Here is a 13,348-nt window from a genome sequence, read left to right on the forward strand (position 1 = left end):
GCAGCGCATGGCGCCAACTTCTCAGCAGCAGTCACGATCCACGTCCCCACGCCGACCATCGCCGCAGCCCAGGTCATCCTGGATGGCACAGCGACGGTCGCCAAGTCCCCACCGGGCAAACTAAAGACAGCGACCTCCGGGGGCGAGGCAGCTTGAAATCGACGTGGCGAAGACCTCCTGTCAACGAGACCTGTGAGCGATCTGGATTTTACGACACCGACGGCAGTTCCTACGCATGAACATCGACTCTCGCTGGACATACCCCTGGTTCTCGACGGTCATAAGGTTAGTGCATTGGTGGACAGTGGCGCTGATTTTTCGATTATAATTGGGAAGCTAGCAGCGCTTCTTAAAAGAGTAATGACACCATGGTCGGGCATGCAGATTCGCACCGCTGGTGGACATGTCGTAACTCCCAGCGGCCTGTGCATGGCACGAGTTCAAATTCGCAGCTCCACGTTTATTGTAAGCTGCCTCGTTATACCTGACTGCTCCCGTTACTTTATCCTTGGGGTTGATTTTCTCCGGGAGTATGGAGCTATTATCGTTTTCCGGAAGCGCACAGTGACATTTTGAACCGAGAAAGCTGCTGATACGGACACCAAGAATCGCCAACGCAGCGCCGCCCTTCGAACTTCCGCCGAGAGCGTTTCTATTCCGACACGCGCCAGTGTTTTTGTGACTGTTACTTGCGACGAACTGCGTGATGGGCATGCGGTTGCGGAAGGCAACCAGTCACTTTTGCTCACCCACGGCATCTGTACAGCGCGCAGCCTCATCCACCTCCGCGACGGACGGTCTGAGCTCCTGGTGACTAACTTCCCCAACAAACCCCGGAATCTTTTTCGTGCCACTGCCATCGCGTTTGCTGACTCCTTAGCTGATGTTTCAGAATGTTTTACGTTTGGGGCTGTTAGCACTGTGCAGCCTCAACTTGACAGTCTTGATATTAGTCCGGATCTCTCGGACACACAGAACAGTGAGCTACATGCCCTTCTACTACAGTAAAGCACTTGTTTTGCGTCCTCATCGAAAGTACGGCAAACGACTCTCGTGAAGCACCGTATCATTACTCCTCACAACGCCCGCCCTATCCGCCAGCAGCCGTACCGTATCTCAACGACGGAACGTGAAGCGATTCAGACATAAGTTCAGGAGATGCTTTGTGGTGGTGTAATGCAACCATCCAACAGCCCGTGGTCATCCCCTGTCGTGCTGGTAAAGACAAAAAATGGGACCCTTCGGTTCTGTGTCGATTATCGAAAGTTGAATGCCATCACTAAAAAAGACGTCTACCCGCTGTCCCGTATCGACGATTCGCTCGACTAGCTTCGTCGCGCCCAGTACTTCTCCTCCATTGACTTGAAGAGCGGGTACTGGCAGATTGAGGTGGATGAGCGGGACCGCGAAAAAACAGCTTTTGTCACCCCAGATGGACTGTACGAGTTCAAAGTGCTGCCTTTTGGCCTATGTTCAGCGCATGATGGACACCGTTCTCGCCGGCCTCAAATGGCAAATCTGCTTAGTCTATCTCGACGACGTTGCCGTATTCTCTGAACCCTTTGAAGAACACCTCGAACGTCGGCTCGCAGTATTAGATGCCCTCCGGTCAGCTGACTTGATGCTCAAGCCCGAGAAGTGCCATTTTGGCTACAAAGAATTGAAGTTTCTTGGTCACCTTGTGAGTGCCGCAGGCGTTACGCCAGACTCCGACAAGACTTCTGCGGTCGCCACATTTCCCGTTCCTGCAAACAAGAGAAATTTGAAACGCTTCCTGGGTCTCTGCGCGTACTACCACCGCTTCATCGCCAATTTTTCGAAAGTTGCCGCCCCCCTGACTCGCCTCACGCGCAATGATACACAGTTCGTGTGGGGCGCCGAGCAACAAGAGTCTTTGCGGAGCTACGCAGCCGACTGCAAACAAGCCCTGTTCTTGCACACTTTCATGAAGACGCTGGCACCGAAGTCCACACCGACGCCAGCAATATCGGCCGTGGCGTTGTACTCATTCAACACCAAGCTGGCCTCGAAAAGGTAATTGCCTATGCCAGCCGCACGCTCTCTCGCGCCGAGACAAACTACTCCACTACGGAAAAGGAATGCCTTGCGGTTGTGTGGGCAACCATGAAATTTAGGCCTTACCTCCATGGCCGTCAGTTTAAAGTGGTATCCGATCATCATTCTTTGTACTGGCTGGCTAACCACCGCGACCCATCGGGGCGCCTAGCACGATGGAGTCTTCGCCTTCAAGAATTTGACTACACCACTGTGTATAAATCTGGCCGGAAGCACGAAGATGCTGACCCGCTGTCGCGCGCACCCGTCGGCTTAGTCGATGAGAGCACGGACGACGAGAGCGGTTTTCTTGGACGGGTGAGTGCTTCAGACATAATGACCCGACAGCGAGCTGACCCGGACCTTCGACCTGTCATTGACCACCTGCAGGATCGCGCTGCTGATATCCCTCGGCAAGTTGCTCGGAACCTGTCTGCTTTCTGTGTCCGGAATGGCGTTCTATTCAAACAGAACTCCAGCACTGTTGACCGAGCGTACCTCCTCGTAATGCCCGGACCTCCGTGCCGATATCCTTTTTGCTTGCCATGATGAGCCAACCTCTGGCCACTTGGGCTTTGCACGCACACTCGCCCGAGTTAGGCAAGCCTATTATTGGCCTAAACTTGCTGACGCCGTTCATCGCTACGTCAGAGGCTGTCGTGAGTGCCAACGTCGAAAGGCGCCGCCTCTCAAGCCAGCGGGGTTGCTCCAAACTATTGCGCCTCCCCGAACACCGTTTGACCATATTGGCATCGACCTTCTGGGCCCATTTCAGCTGACATCAGTCGGTAACAAATGAATTATAGTCGCGACCGACTATCTCACGCGGTATGCTGAAACCAAGGCGGTGAAGCGTGGCACGTCATGTGAGATTGCCCAGTTTTTATGCAGCAAATCGTGTTGCGCCATGGCGCGCCGTCCCAAGTAATCACCGATCGAGGCACGGCATTTGCGGCACAACTTATGCACGACGTATTTGAGCTGAGTCACACGAGCCATCGCAAAACCACTGCTTATCACCCACAGACGAATGGCCTCACGTAGAGACTCAATAAAACGATCGCCGACATAATTGCAATGTACATAGACTCCCAGCACAAGACCTGGGACGAGCTTCTCCCGTACGTCACATATGCCTACAACACTGCCATCCAAGAGACGACGCGTTTTACACCATTTCGCCTGCTTTATGGGCGCGACGTTCAGACGATGTTAGATGCCATGCTTCCGTGCTGCACGGATAATCCTCTCATCCTAGAAGCTGAACGGTTTGTTCAGCGCGCCGAGGAAGCACGTCTACTTGCCCGCATCCACATTCAGCAACAGCAGGGAAAGGATACGCGTCGCTACAACCTCCGTCATCGACACGTCACATACCAACCAGGAGATCAAGTTGGGGTGTGGACACCGGTGCGCCGGCTCGGCTTGTCTGAAAAACTGACGTCGCGATACTTTGGACCTTACAAGGTTCTGCGCCGTGTCACAGAAGTGACATACGAAGTTCTTCCAGCGGGTACTGTGCAGACCTCGCGTCGGCAACCACGCTCCGAGGTGGTGCACGTTGTCCGCATGAAACCGTATTTCACGCAGTAAAGTGCGGTGTACTATGCACTCGTTTAGTTGTGCAGGGCACCGCCTCTGTTTTATATTCGTTTTCTGTACTGACTTGCATCGCCCATCGCTCGCGCCCAGTCTGTGCTTTCGTTTTTTTAGGAGGCGGAGTAATGCCACCTGGTGTCCCAGATGTTTTTAGGTGGCACTTGGAAGAAAAGGACGCTCGTGTGCTGTGCGCGGAACTTTGCCTGCTGGCTCAGCTTCGCCCGTAGTTTTAGTCACGTCTAGCCCTGTTGTCCATGACAATATAATGAAAGGGCAGATTTTTTAGCAAAATCTGCTTTTAGTGAACCTCTTGGTCCATTCATACCTAATATCGTTTACTTAACATTAGCACGATTTCAAAATTTCCAACGTCTCCATCACCGCAGTAACGAGCCTCTCCTTACTGCACCAGATTACCAACACTTCAGATGGCCTTGGCGTGGCCGCATGTGTGTTTCAAGGCTATGTGAAGTGTCTATGACTCTCTTTCGCTGCGTTCGGGGCTCTCCGCTACTAACCTCTGTGAGTCTTGCAAAGAAGTTGAATCCATCGATCATTTTTTTCTCTTCTGCGGGAGGTTCGCATCTCTCCGCAAAATTTACTTAGCAACTCCCCTTTCGAGATTAGGCCTTCTACTAACTATTCCAGTTCTCCACTCCTTCGGGGCAAGCGTCAAGGGATATGCCTTAAAACCAGTGTGCGATGCTATTCATGACTACATAATTTTAGCAGGTAGATTCCTATGCTAGGTATGATTTCATTACCTTTTCTTTTCCTTTTTATTTTTTTTTCCAAATTCTAGTTAAACAACCATATTTATCTGAATACTCTAGTCCTTGAACATATATATTTACAATCTACAATGCACCCTGGCCAATCCCCCGCCATGGGTATGTGCCATTTTGTCTGAGGTCATCATCATCATCAAAAAGAAGTGCGTCGAACTCATCGCCTGGCTCCTTGGCTGAATACAAATACCCTCGCACTTGTATTCAGAACTCGAGCGTAACCACTGAGCCATCACGCCTTCTATGCTTGAGATTCGGATATAAATGTTGTAGGCAGGTCGCAGAATTATTGTGGATTGTGGGCGAATGTTCTACTTAAGATGGGTCCCGAAAGCAATAGCGCGCATTCATAGGCTTAATTTCTCGCCGTTCTTCCTAAAGCTCAATAGGCCTCACTCTGGAAGCGAGAGACCAAATGAGCATAGGCATTAAAAAAAGTTTGGCAGAGGCAATTTACGAGACATTTCTGGTCACAGGCCGACGACAACGACCTTCCTTTTGAAACGTGTGTTAGCGAGGTACGCACACCTGCGAGAAAACGTGCAGAGACCACACGATTTGACAAGTCTGCACATCCGCTTTTTCTGACGGTGTAAGCGGTTACTTCTGTTTAAGGTACTCTCGTAAATGCACTTGCCAGCTTGCCCAAACAATTTTGTCTGGTGCATTGTTTTGTATAAAAAGAAAGCAATCGTAATGGTTAAGCTGTACGTCTTGGTTCAATGCTGGGTACTAAAGCTGGAACGTGAAACCGAAGGAGGTTCTCGCCTCTATCAGCCTCTCTCGCCTCCCTGCCGTTCCCCGCCCAGTCGGAAAAAACTACAGAAAATTTTCTGATGGTTCGACAGAATTTCAGTGCGGGTTTTGACGGGAAACCGGTTGTGACAACAAAACATTCTGTCGTAACATCAGAAATTTCTGTAGTTAGAACAGAAAAGTGCTACTGAACTACAAACAGAAATATACTACAGGAAAACTACCGACCTACAGAAACGTACTACAGAACTACAGAAAAGTCTGTTGGTTACGACAGAACTAAAGGATATTTTGTCGTATTTTTGACACATTTCTGTAGTTTTTTTCGACTGGGCGGTAGTCTGCGCAGAGCGTGCGCAAGCCAACAGCGCATGTGAGACGCGCCAGCACAGTCGGTGGGAAACAGGCGGAGGAAGAGGGTGGATGTTTACTCTGGAGGCGCGTTGAGGCCAAATTACAGGCGCCGACGAGCGCGTTTCATCGTACTGGGCCTGCCGCTTTCGAGCTCGCACGATGTCGACAATCGCCGAACTTTTCGCCGTAGTCCCTTTATGTTGACTCTCCGGCTCTCCGAGTGCGTTTTTTTTCCTGTTTCTTTTTTGTCTTGATATATAATCTCGCCTATTACTGCCCTGTAATATATAGATAGTGATATATATGGAGTCAAGATTCTCCCCTATAGTCTGTCCCTATATGCGGCACAGCTCAGTGGACGGCAATTGCAGCCCCACTATGTGTGCGCAATATAAAGCAGTAACAGCGGCTGACACTCCTTCATTGTGTAGGCAAATCTGTTGTAGTGTAATAGGTATGAAATAGTTTAGTTCAGCTGGGACATTAGAAAACTTTAACTATACAGGTTGCTTCATTGCATAGGCGTTTATGTTATTATGCTATTGTAAGCAAGTGTGGACACCAAATTTCGAGCTATCATTTTTTTTTTGTTCCGATCATTCACGACACTACAAAATAAGCATGGAATTGAGCACTTCCTGCCTAAAAAAGCATATTTCAATTTCTGCTAGCAAGCCATCAGTTTCAGTAGTCGATCGGCGGCTATCATGCAAATATTGAACAAGCAGCTATTATGTCACTGCTTATGTATGCCTAATGTGACTTCAACTTTCAACTCGTCTGACAAAAGTAAGGGCGGGGGCGGGGCAGTGTCCAATGAATGCTAATCAAAACACAAGCAGCAACAGCATGCACAGTAGTGGTACTGGCTAATGGCTTCTTGTAGGAGCCTTTGTAGCAGAAGAAATCGCAGTTTGTAGCAGAGATTTCAAGTTTTGTTGCAGGTAAAATGGAATTTTGTAGCAAATATTTGAGCTTTTGTAGCAGAAAAAAAAGGTTTTGTACCAATAGTTCAAATTTCGAGGTGCATAAATAAAGAAGGCTTGTTTAATTTCTGGAACCCGATTGCTCAGAAGTTTATAACGATCATAGCCATGCAAAAACAAGCTTCAGGCCCAAATGCAGTGTAAAGGGCTGTTCTTTCCTTAAAAAGCCCTAAATTAAACACACAGGGGATTTTGCTAAAACTTTCATCGTTTTTATTCACAGGGAAGACACAGCGAGGTATGAAACTACGCTATAAACACCGCAGCCTTGGAAAGAAGGTTGTTAGCTGTCTTAATATAAAAACTCGCTGTAGAAATTCAGAATTGCCGCTTCTTAAAACTTCTACTTTAGGGCACTATTTTTTATCTTGCCTTGATGACTCTAGGTTGTACAATGCCGCTGTGAGCCTTCCCTGTCTATTCTTCAGTGTCCACTTTCAACGTCTCCAAAATGTTTAGACATGATGCCATTTGAGAAAAGCAGCTCAGCATTGCTGCTCGTATTCCTGGCCAGCCTGATTTCTTCCTGCACCTTTACCTGATTCTGACCTCTTCTCTGGATATCTTTATCCTGTAGATCAGGGTAACGTCGAGGTCAGCATTGGTGCTCATATTCTTGTCCAGCCTGATCTCTTTCTTTACTTTTCCTGATTCTGACCTCTTTTCTGGGTGTTCTTATCTGTAAATCAGGACAACGTCGAGGTGCCTTTTTCCTTTAATACCAGTGCTGATTGGAGGGAAAGGGGGAAAATATTTTTGCAGGTCCTGGGTGGAGATTTTATTCCCTTGAGAGAGGAGGTGCGCTGCTCAGTCAAAAGGTGTGATGCGCGAGGATGTAGAGTGAGCGCCGATTCTGTGCGTTCGCAATCTTTGCTTTCGTTCTTTTTCTTCCGGTAGTTTGGCGGGGTGGCGGGTTAGTTAAAGCGACGCAGGGAGTTGGAGTCGTGAGTCTGCTTCTCCGCAGCCCATTGCAGGGATTGTGCATAATCCTTCCTCATTGTAAGAAAAACGTTCAAGGGTATTTACTGAGAGTGTGCGGGGCTGCAAATCTATTAAGTACCTGCACATTAGTTATTTGCACTCGCGCACGCCCATACACATGCAGTTTTGTAGTGTCGGAAAAGAAATAACTCTCCAGATTGAGATAAACTTCTAAAGGGCAAGTAAACGTTGACGTTTGGAATTAAGCTGTGAAATTATACAAGATTGTCCACACTAGGGTTTGAACTTAAGGAACAAAAGCGGCAAAAGAGTCCAGTGCGCGCGCACAGTAACAGTAAAATCCCTAGCTCCGTCCGCTGCTACTTAGGTCTTCGCAGCCCATACCTCAGTGGTACGAAAAAAAAAACGAGAAGGGTTCAACGGTGCTGAACCGAACCTGGAGCGAAAGCATTAGCTGCGGGTGACCGAGCGTTCTTGTTCTCTTAGGCGCCGCGCCGGCTCGGGGGCCACGGACATTAGACAGGTTTAGCTTCACGTAAGTGGAAGCTTCACGTACGTGCAGCGCCTACGTGTGACCAGTGCGCATGCGTTGAACGTGAAGGGTCCGCCTGACCTTCACGGATGTATGTGAGATTTGGATTTTCACTTTGAGGTCCTCGCGTTGCTGGCGTGCTCGTAGCGTTGACAACATGGCGGCGCCCAGAGCGCCCGCTTCACAGCGATAACAGCTTCTTCGCTAATCTCTCGACGTGATATCATGTTCTAAACTGTTCTATTCGCCTTCCATTTTCCCACCCTTACCCTGAAATAAACATTCAAGTAATAAATCAATTTTGCTCTCCAGATCGAACGGCTGTTTTGCAGCTGTTAAGCCTGACGAAGTAGCATTTGCCGTTGACATAGAAATCGTCTCGCGAGATTGGCTTGGCTTGAACTTATCTTATAATAGAATGGCTATATTGAGGCTGGAATATTGGCTTGCTTTTGACTCGTCTTGTATAAGAGTGGCTGCAACAGTGTCTGTATTTGTTAATCGATGTCGCTAGGATCGACGCACGGCATGCGTTGCGAACGTGTAAATATAAGGGTTTCAATAAACTTGCGTGTCGGCTACGTAGACTTCTCACGTTCACGTAAGGGAAACTAAAAGTGTCTACTGACACGGCACACAGCGACGAGCGGTTAGAAATTTCTCAATAAAAAATATGGAAGCAAGTGGGCATACTGCTCCAGCTGTGCTTTGCCGAGGGCAGTTCCAAACCATCACTCTTTTGAAACCTCGCAGTCTGCGTTGGCCAGCCTGCTCGCATATCCTTTGCGCGCACGCGCGCGCTTACCCCCCCCCCCCCCCACACACACACGCGCGCACACACACACGCAGACACACACGCGCGCGCGCTCGCGCGCACACACACACACACATACACACACACACACGCACACACACGTGCGCGTGCGCGTGTGTGTTAATACTAGAACTGTGTAAATGTTGAATGCTTCATTAGGTCATTTCACATGACACTGAATTCAAAAGAAGCAAAATACAAGATGTAGCACATAACTCTTATGAAAATTACTTGTCATACCCTGCTGTGCGAAAGCTAAATGCATCAAAGTAGACGTCTTTTCAAGTAATGGACAGTGCAACGAGCACAAAAAAATCAAGGCCGCTGCACTGTTATTCCAGTAATTATTTCCCACAAATAAACTTCGTCCTATTTCCCTCGGTAAACTAAGTGATCACGGTAATTGTACTACCCTTTGGAGCATTGCCTTTCCAGGCATTTCTAGTTTTCGTATTTTGCCATAGATAGTCTTTTTTGGCTAGGATATCTGTAGCTTCAGAAAACTACCTGACCCAATGAATAGTCTTCGCAGTTACGAAGCCCTTTCTTCATAAATTTAATTTGTGCAAATTGAGTATTTGTCTATACAGCAAATCCAGCAAATGGTTATCTTCTAGTCAAGAATATGCTTTTGCAAAGTAATACAGCCACACTGTGAATGTGCATCAGAAAACAAGTATTCAGCATGGCTTGCACATGAAGTAGCAATAAAAAAATTAGGTGATACCCACTTTAAAGGGATACACTTGATTACTGAAGCAACATGACTTTCAAAACTGAGACCACAAGCCAGCCATAGGATTAATCAACTCTTTTAAGCAGTTCGTACTGACTTTGCGGAGTGAATGTCTAGCCTACATTCGTCACACGGCTCCAAGACCTAAGTCAGCAATTCGTGTCAATATATGCACTGGCAAAGACTAGGTAGAAATTAGCATATCAAGCTATTCTGCTCAGGAAGCATGCGATTTATTCATTTAAGACAGTTGGGCCTGTCGTGAAAGCAGTGCAACACTGAGCGTTAACTAGCACCACACATCTTAAAGCGATGAGATACTGATCTTTAAGTGCCCAATTTTTAGAGCAATGGAAAGCTTGCTTTTTAAGGTGTTCGATGGATTCCGCAACAGTTTTATAAGGTGTTCTGCAAATGCTTCCAGGTTATTTTTCGATTAGTGCATCAGCCCTTTTTACTTATCCTGATGTTGGAAACCATCATGAACGTAGGTAATGACGATTGCAAATTTTCTTAGCACTCCAGTCCGTTCATAGTGTCATTCTAGGCGGGATCGTAGCATTGCTGGAAGCATACACATTCATGCTATACAGCTCTCTTGGATTACATTTGCGAGGAGTTGGATGTTTTAGCAGCATTTACACTCTGCCTTTGGAGTCCGGCTGGAGTAATAAAGATGAGAATCATCATATCTATTCACTTGAGGTTCTCCGTTTACATTTGGTAATGTTTAGGTACTGAATATGCGTCTAACGTTTGTGTTCTATCAGAACAGCATGAGCATGGAGAAAGCGAATTTGGCCTGCTCGAAGAAGGAATTTTTGTTGGAGCATCCCTGTTCTAGTTAAATTCATCTGAAAATAAAGCTCAGCTTCTACGGATGTTCTAGCTGATGAGAATATCCATTGCAAATGGACAGGTAGCAATTTTTCACGTGGACCTTATTCCATTACGGGCACTGAAGACTGTGAACAACTGAAATAATGCTCATTTGCATTTGAAACTTCCTGTACAATGTCTTAATAGTCCTTCAGCCATCCTTTCCTAAACTTCTGTATAAACTTCACAGGTTCTAGTCTGTTCTAGCAGGTTCTAGCTCTATTGCATTAGAAATACTGCAAAAATCAGTTCAAGGCATATTGCGCAAGTAATATTTACCACCTTCACATCGTAGTGACCACATTCTTGCAGCGAAGTTTTATTGCAGAAATGAGATCATTTTAAAGAAGAACGACTGTTCTAAACAAGAACGTTAGTACCACCGAACATCCCCCATAAAAAAGCCAACAGGACTTACAAATCAGTAAAACCCTACCTCCTGCGATACATTATTGCCTGCTAGACAGTGTCGAACGAGTTAACGTTAGTGGGAAGAGCACTAACTAGGTAACATTGGTCATCACTAACAGCCCTTTAAGGGGTATCGTTAGGACGACCTCCTACCCATGCATGCTTGTTCTCTGTCTGCTGACATGTCTTGGAAGGTATTCAATTTTGGACCACATCTGTCCGAGGACAAGTGGGATTGTTATAGGAACCCTGCAGTGAGTTTGCTTGATACATGTGGCGACACCTATCGGCCGACGGGAGCTAACAATGAGGCGGCCCAAACGCAGCCTTAGGCGCCCGGCGTGTATCTCGTAGTGGCAGTGTGCCTTTTGCGGGCGCATTTTTATTCGTGTTGGGCGTAGTTTATCACATTTATTTGCTTCACTGGTCTCGTACGAAGCTTCGACTTCAGCGGATACGAGCAAAAGAGGAATAAGCGCAGGTACTGCTGCGTGAAAGATTGTCACAATCGCGAAGGGGACCCCAACGCCAAGTTGTTCCGCTTCCCGGGGAGACCCTGCGAAAAAAAAAGCGACGAGAGACGTAGATAGCGACTGTTTTCATTCACTTGCGGCACTGATGGCGTACAAATGCCAAGGGGCAGATAAAAAGATTGTTGTTTGTGCGGAGACAATGTTATGAACTTCGCATTCGGGCCGGCACATATATGTTGGTTGGAGCACTTGATCGCTGCAAACAGTACGCGCTCCGCGCAATCAAATATAGCGTCTAATGGTAGACACTGGACAGGAAGGGAATTGCATGTTTGTCATTTTAAACCACGGAGCGTCAAGACAAGCGACAAAACCGCGCAGCCGTTGTATCGATTTCGGGCCGCAGTTCATGGGAGGCGAAATACAGAAATACCGGTGTGCTCTGCGCTCCGGACTTCTCCTACGGCGTTTAATTGAAACGGCAAAGCCAACATATGGTCAAAACTTCGAAATTAGAGCATTGGACTAATATGACTATCGGTAAATATAGTTCTTAGTCGAACTGCGGTGCGTGGAGGCCGCATGACCTCGTGTGTGGCGCAGGAGCTTCCTACCAATTTGCGCACTATAAACCCTCCTGCATCATCTACTCAAGCTGCAACATTTGATCTTCAGACGCAGTGTAAGGATTATGATGTTCTTTGTGAACGATTTTTGCAGGGCCTGTTGAAGTACTTTTGTTAAATGCAAGGAGACTCGTATTGTGCAAGTGCGCTTTCGCACACAAGAAGCTTTCACCTCATATTTTGCGTTTTTTTCTGCTCGTGAGATGCAAACGCATCAGCAGGATAACGTCGAAACTAGTCTTAAAGTTTCTAGTCTTGTTTTAAGGAGTGTTGCAGTGTACGAACACAGCAAAACAGTGGGCTGGATACAGTCCACTGTGAATACAGCCACGAGAGTGTCATATTAATCATGGTTAGCAGTTACATGCCTTTTATATCTCCAGATTTAAATATTTCTTTACTAAGCTACATATTTTAAAAGAGGCCGACGCCAGGTTTACCGCCTAATGGCTTATTTTAATATATCACATTCACCCACTTGAACACTTCTTGAAAAGTAATTGCCTACGTTCTTTTTTTCCAGTGGGGAAGACTCCTCAAATTGGTGCCCAAATAAAAATTCAAGGTTTTGTAGTAAACACTTTGATAATGAAGAGAAAAGCAGCATTGAGAGCTACCCGGGTTACCAGCCAACACTCTTTCCACCAGTCTACGGGAAGTGACCAGTGGAGCCTGCTGCTCAGTTAGAAATATTCAAAAGGTATGCTCATTATTATCATCATCATCATCAGCCTGATTATACCCACTGCAGGGCGAAGGCCTCTCCCATATTTCTCCACTTAACCCGGTTCTGTGCTAGCTGCATCCACTTGACCCCTGCGAACTGCTTAATCTCATCCGCCCACATAACATTCGGCCGCCCCCTGCTACGCTTTCCTTCCCTTGGAATCCAGTTTATTACCCTCAGCGACCATCGGTTATCCTCTCTTCGCACTACATGTCCTGCCCATGTGCATTTCTTCTTCCTAATTTCTACTAGAATGTCGGTAACTTGAGTTATTTCTCTGACCCACTATGCACGCTTTCTATCTCTTAATGTTACCCCTACCATTTTTCGTTCCATAGCTCTCTGGGTTGTCCTCAACTTAAGTAGAACTCTCTTGGTTAGCCTCCACGTTTCAGCCTCATAGGTGAGCACAGGCAAGATGGAACTGTTGTATACTTTCCTCTTGAGCGATACAGGTAAGCTGCTAGTCATAATCTCCGAGTGCTTGCCAAATGCGCACCATCCCAATCTTATTCTTCTTGTTATTTCCTTTTCATGGTCCGGATCTACGGTTACTACCTGTCCTAAGTAGACATATTCGCCTACTACTTCCAGTATTTCGCTACCCAATGTAAACTGCTGTTCCTTCCCGAGGCTGTTGAACATTTCCTTAGTCTTCTGCACATTGATT

General features: G+C 47.0%; 1 protein-coding gene across 1 annotated transcript; it reads left to right on the plus strand.

Moving 5' to 3' along the window:
• Nucleotides 1-235: 235 nt before the first annotated feature.
• On the plus strand, nucleotides 236-12,613 carry LOC146195689 (uncharacterized). The gene is made up of 4 exons (XM_084595968.1): nucleotides 236-285; nucleotides 11,292-11,434; nucleotides 12,001-12,007; nucleotides 12,475-12,613. Exons 1-4 carry the CDS (start codon nucleotides 236-238, stop codon nucleotides 12,611-12,613), a joined length of 339 nt encoding a protein of 112 aa, XP_084452094.1.
• The last annotated feature ends 735 nt before the right edge of the window (nucleotides 12,614-13,348 follow it).

This window comes from Amblyomma maculatum, chromosome 3 (genome assembly GCF_055883805.1).
Source record: "Amblyomma maculatum isolate TAMU_Amacu chromosome 3, ASM5588380v1, whole genome shotgun sequence".
NCBI lineage: Eukaryota > Metazoa > Arthropoda > Arachnida > Ixodida > Ixodidae > Amblyomma > Amblyomma maculatum.